The sequence below is a fragment of the Gavialis gangeticus genome, unplaced genomic scaffold, assembly GCF_001723915.1.
Source record: "Gavialis gangeticus isolate Ggan-Ray unplaced genomic scaffold, GavGan_comp1, whole genome shotgun sequence".
Taxonomy (NCBI): domain Eukaryota; kingdom Metazoa; phylum Chordata; order Crocodylia; family Gavialidae; genus Gavialis; species Gavialis gangeticus.
In genome coordinates, this window is record NW_017729031.1 from 82,016,415 (window position 1) to 82,022,832 (window position 6,418).

At 36.1% G+C, this 6,418-nt stretch overlaps 1 protein-coding gene across 1 annotated transcript in view; it reads right to left on the bottom strand.

Moving 5' to 3' along the window:
• Positions 1-6,418, bottom strand: part of KCTD18 (potassium channel tetramerization domain containing 18) — a 21,257-nt gene that overhangs the window by 8,831 nt on the left and 6,008 nt on the right. Inside the window, exons 2-5 of the mRNA XM_019523187.1 lie at positions 4,908-5,119; positions 3,474-3,667; positions 2,926-3,020; positions 2,385-2,487 (exon numbers count right to left, since the gene is read on the bottom strand). Coding sequence (XP_019378732.1) covers positions 2,385-2,487; positions 2,926-3,020; positions 3,474-3,667; positions 4,908-5,119 — 604 coding nt within the window. The remainder of the gene's footprint in view (positions 1-2,384; positions 2,488-2,925; positions 3,021-3,473; positions 3,668-4,907; positions 5,120-6,418) is intronic.

The window sequence follows — 6,418 nt, forward strand, 5'->3', positions numbered from 1 at the left end:
TCTGAGATACGCCGGACTCTTCATCATGTACACAAGGACCCTGAGGAAACAAGGTTCATATACATACATACATACATACATACATACATACATACATCTCTTAAACAGGAATCTATATTACAGAACAGTTGATGGCTGACAAAACAAGGGCAAGACTGAATTTGTATTAAAGGGATAATTAGCAAATTTATATAAAAACCTCTTGGGAAGCACTAGAGTGAAGAAAGCAGAGGTTGAAGTTAAACTTACAATTTTGTCAATATTCTTAAAAAGCAAACTATGGCTCTAATGCTGCCTTTCACAGTAGGAAAATAATTTGAAATTGTAAAAGCCTAAAACATTGTGTATAAATCAAGCTATTTCCAAGTTTTTGTATTGACAAAAAAAATCTAGGCCTGAACTTCAGGAAAGATTTACAGGGTAACCAGAGACACCCAGCTAAAAAGTTGGTATCACGAATAAAACTGGAGCTATATAAGTCATACAAGAACATATATAGATATGTGTTTTTGTGATTATTTATAATTTGGAATAAAAAAAGTTTGTTCAGCATTACAGGAATTCGTATTGTATGAACAAACAGTATCTGACGTCATATAACTCGTATTCTTATAAAATTGGGGTAAGTCAATAAATGAAGGGAAAAAGGCAATGTTGTTCAAACTGATTTAGAAAGCCTCCTATTGAATTAGTGTCTGATAATGTTACTAAGGACATTTCTCCAAGGGATATGCAAGATGGAAGTGTATATTCAATCTCTGTACATGTGGGATCAGAAGAAACAACAGGCTGAAAGGGACACAAACAATCTATTGCTGAAGAACAGTAATTAAGTAGAGGAAATATTGTATCAGGAGTAACTATGATGAGTTATATTAGAAGAAATTACACAATGCTTGTCAGAAAAATGGGTTGGACTAAGGGCATTAGCTCAGAAGTCTGAATCCCTCATTACCACATGCCTTTCCAGTTCACCAAACGGAAAACCCACTGAGCAGGATTTTACTTTTGTACTTCAGCACTTCACAGGTAAAAATCAGAAGCATACTTGAAACAGATTTCAGCCTCACCATTCTAATGAATTTCAAACTACGGTACTTCTGTATCAAGGGGAGAGAGGAAAAAAAAAAAGATAGAAGGGAAATGGAGGAAAATATAATTAGGAGGTGAGAGCAGTCAAGCACATAGGAAGAAATGGAGGTTCCCTGGTAATCCAAAGTCTAGATCTGCTCTCTGTGCCACGAAGGGTAAGCATTACTGACCCGATCATTTTTATGTAGGAACTTTCAGCAAATGACGATAGCTAGGCAGATCATTGAAAGTGCAAATCATCAAAAATTGGAGAGAAACTTCAACAAGAGGAGATACAAGTTATACATATAAACTGCTTAAGCATCTTCTGGCCCCACTTTCTTCTTTATGATGCAGTTATACTAAAACTAGATAGTAACTGGTGCTAGAAACCTGAAGAAGAGGCAGTTGTCAAAAGCCAGAACCTTGAAAATGACTGCGAGCTAGCTAGTTTTGGGGCTGTTATCTCCCTCCATCCCAGAACTGACTGTTAAAAACCTTGAAAATGACTGGAACTAGTCACTTTCTAGGCTACTAATACAACAGTACTGCGTATTTAATAAGCACCACTACATCAACTTTCTACATGTGTGCCCCTATTAGGCTGGAGTAAATTAATTTACTCCCCAGCAGGATAATACTTGTAAAAAGTGTCCGCAGCAATGCCCCTGTAGATGCTGGCCGGTGCATGAATGTGCTTCAGTACCAGGGCCTAGCCCCATGCTGAAGCACCTTCATGCCCCAGCCAGCCCCTCCACAGCACTGAGCCAGGGGGAGCATGCCCTGGGCTGGCAAGCTGACTTCTCCCCCACACCCTGGTCCCCTGCCAGCCAAAGGTGCTCCATGACCTGGCTCAACGTGTTGCAGTCCCAGACACATGTGCAAACAACCAGTTCATTGCTTCCAATTAACTGAATGTGTAGATGGGCCTGGTATGTCATAAGATTCTTTTGGTTACTTATCTAATTAACAACAGCTAACAGGGTCAGTAACCAAAACAATACCTCCTCTCTTTAGTTTGAAACTGATCCCTACCATTTAAAAGTATTTATTCTCAGTTAAAAAAAAAAAAATTAATTTAAGTAATATTTCAAAATGAAGGTAAACTATTTCCAAAGAGGTCACATTTGAAGTTCTGTTCCGATTTCTATAACTGCTTTTAACAGAACATGGAGATGATGAAATGAACAGCGAAACTTAAAATTATTCCAAGATATTATTTAAACTATATGTTAAGTTGTTTTCTTTTACAAAAGCAGAAGAAGTAGTCCACAGAACACCATAAGCAGTCTGTAGGAATCAAAGAAGCATACCTTTTGCGAACAGGAGACATATGATGTAGAGCTCCTTTCAAAGCGCGTTCCTCCAGAGTCCAGCATTCTATCAGTTCCTGGGGCACTCTCCAGTAACTGACACCTGCAGTTCCAAAGATGACATTTAACAACCAGAGAATGATGTGTCATGTGTTGTGTATAATATATACATGTAAGCCTAGGCCACATACATAATAAGAATTCTTATAATATCCAGAACCTCTGCATGAAAGCAAGAGAGGACAGGTATCTGTGATCTGATACTATGTATTTTTTAGCTGGCAAGCTATCACACTTTTGTGGTGTGAAGCTCCCTACTTCATGACATTCATTTCTCCCAGTTGAAGGAAAATTTTAGACACTTTTCTTTTTCAAAGGATGACTAAAATTGTTATCTTGACTCATGCCACTTACTCAAATACTGAAAATAAACAAAAGATATAACTGTCACTTGGTTAAGAACAGAATGTTTAACATTTGTCCTGTTTCTGGGAAGAAAAATACAATTACTAAAATAGACAAATATAATTAAATACTCTACCTCTCCCTTCCCAGGCATCAAAAGCATCCATCATCTTTTTCAGTTCAGCTACTGAATAATAGCTCCAGATGTATTGGACATTATTTCCAGCTTCTCTAGAAATATTATGTGGTAAATCTAGTTAATACCTTTTAAAAATGTGAATTCTGTTGTACTAAGTTCTCCAAATTATATATTTCACTTTTTTATTTGCTCATAAAAGATTAAGGATTTCTTACTAAATGTTATGTAAAGTAGATATCAAAATGTAGTGCCCTGACTTCCTTTTTTTGCATACAAGGACCAAAAGAGTATCTTTCTAATTTATCTCCCTATAAAAGATGGCAGGTGTCCAAAATGAGCATCATTAATGTTAGGAAAAAATAAGGATTTCTAATATCTTTTTATGGCTGCTTTTGTGGGTTTTAATGGTTCTACTTAAGGCTTAGTTTTTAAGCTTTATTAATTTGCAGTAGTAAATATAATGTAATAAGAAAATAGTGAACCTTACCCTGAGATGCATAGAATCTCATTTCTTTCATGTTTTCTTCAGTCTTAGTTAAGCTTACCTTTTATAAATGTTTTTACTATGAATTTTTCCTCCCAGCTCCTTCTCAATTGCATCCATTCCATCAGCTTTTGTGGCATACACACCAATAATCTTACTCTCACAGCTTGCTCCGGAGGTGTTGAGATAATGCAGAACCCAAACTGTAGGCTTGATGCAGACTAAACCATAAGAATCACAGAAGTCTATCAAGGCCTAGAGAAAAATATACAACATAGGACTTAAGAAAACAACTTAAGTGTTATTAACTGAGCTTTTCATACTTACATTCTCTGCCTTTTAATAAGACCTCTGCTAAGGCAGAAGGCACGACAGGGTAGCACCTTAGATACTAACTGGTTCACAGAGGCATAAGCTTTTGTAGGTGATAGTCTACTTCATCAGATGATGTAGCCTCAAATAGCATGTGATGTGCTGGTCACTCCTCAAATAGCTCTTGCAGAATTTGAGGAAGTTCAGAAAAGGATGAAAAGAACACTCAGCAGGTATATAAAACTCCTCATATACAGAGAAACCAAAAAGACTGAGAGTGGTGTTTACCTTTAAAGGGTAATGAATAACGGAAAACATCATAAAAGTATCTAAAATAACAAATGGTACCAAGGAGGTAGATCAGGAACTTCTACTTGTGCAGTGGCTAGACATGCACATATACAGATTTAATTAAAAAAATACTGCTTGTATCTTCCTTCTGCAACATTAACTGGTGAAACTAAGGCCATGTCTGCCATGCAGGCTACACGACAGCATAAGCTAGCTCAAGATCAAGAAGCTGTCTAACTGCAGCACTGTAGAAATCAGCATAAAGTTGATAAGCTCCATTCCACTACGGCTAGACTCCTTCCAGTACCCAGGAGAGACCCTAATTTTCAACTCTGTTCAAGTTCTTCCTCACTTCCTCACTGAGTACATGGGTGTAACTTGTGAAGATTTTGACTAGCAGTATATTTATCTAAATCTATGTGACAAATTGCCACTACGTTTACTGCAGATGATAAAAGACGGTGGCATTATAATAATGGTTCTATCAAATCCTAGGATAAATTTGCAAGATTTTTGTCTTTTAATAAAATATATGGTCAAATTATTAACTATTTATTAACACACAAAAGACTGTCAATTTTTCTAAGTCACTTTTCATAACAGACCTGGTTGTACAGCTGAAGGTCAAATTTAGAGTATCTCTTTACATAAAAATGTTGAAAATTAAATTACAAGCCCCTGAGTACAGGCAGTCTAGAATGTAGTTCAGATTTTCAAAATTTTCCTTCAATAACTATTTAACTGTGTGAATCTCCTCCTTGAAAACTCTTTTGATTAATAACATAGTAACTTCCAAAGTTAAAACCTACATGTACCAAATAATGAAGCTGCAATACCAGCTGAAAGGTATGAATTATAAAAAATGTTTTTTAAAGAAAGAAAATGTCAAGACCTTTTTAAGTTCTATATTTGACCTTAAAGAATATGTCTCCATTTCATTGGCCAAATGGTCAGACAGACTGTAAGGATAAGGGATGCCAAAATAATCTGCCTCTTCCTGCAATGCAGTTAATGTTTGTTCATCTTCAGGAATATGAACTTCTCCATGAAGATAATCTAAAAGATATTTAAACAGGTTTCCATCTCGATCAATAAGACAAGCCCCTGAAAATAGAAATAAGATAGTTAAACTATTGGTTGCAACATGTTAAGGTAGACTTTTTGTTACATTCTATCAATTATCTAGTGAATAATCAGTTACTTAATAATTAATCTAACAGGCATACAAAACTTCTTTCCTAGTTGTTTAAATAATTGTATTGTTTGCAAACACTGCCCTTCCGCAACAATATACTTTCCCCAGTCTTTTAAAACTTCTACTTTGCTTCCTGGAGTACTTGGTCACTTCGAGATGAACAAACCAAACCCCGAATCCTACAAAATGACCCCTGGAGTAGATTCCTACAGTGTCTGAAGTTCCAGTGAAATCAATGATCTGTGCAGATCATATTGAAGGATGAGACAAACTATACCAAATATAATACTACAAAAATGCACTCTATTTTTACTTGAAATCTAATCAGTTCCATGAGAAGGTAAAAACTGTTTCATCTCTAATGCTGCATCTGCCTTAACATTTTCCTAACAACTTCTCAATTTCTACAGTTACTTCATTTGGGTTTTTTTCATCTGTTGCAAAAAAACTGGCAGCTAACACAGAAAATGATTATATATAAGGTGCCATTTGCTGCGTTAGAAAATTTTACATGAAACACATTAGGGAAATAGTACTTACAACTAAACATTTCAAAACAGAAGCAGATTTTAGGTTGACACTGGGCACATGAGACGGACACTACGTCACTGTAGTGACAAGCTACATTGCTGTATCTTGCTATGGCAATGTAGCGTTGGCAGGCATGAACCATGACACTGATGCTACTATGCAGTAGCAACGAGCTACTGCGCAATAACGTGGGAAAAACCCATGTGGCATCAGTAACGCGAGTTACCAAGTAGTTATTTAGTACTTGCTTAAGCAAGTACTGAATGACTGCACAGAAAGAACTGCGCAGTCTGGTGCATGTGTAGACACATCCACTGTTCCTTAATAGAAGTGAGCAACAAAGTTTCTAACTCATCTTTCAGGTCACAGCTGAAAGACTCTTAAGTTACAGAGTCATGACTGATTCAAAATTTGATCTACTGTGAATAGTTTTAATTCCTCTGTTCATATCTGGACATAGTAGCTCAAATATATAGTCATCTTAGTTGGCAATTAAGTGTGCAGAACATATTTTCATCCTTTACAAAATTCTCTAATCTCTTCTCTGTAACCAAAAGTTAGTGGTTTAATTTCCTAGCAGTGTCAAAAACCATAAAATTCTACTGGGTGAATGGCAGCTGCTGGTGTTCGGAAGCTTTGAAAGCTTTGAAATAAAGGTATTTTGATTTTTTTTTTTT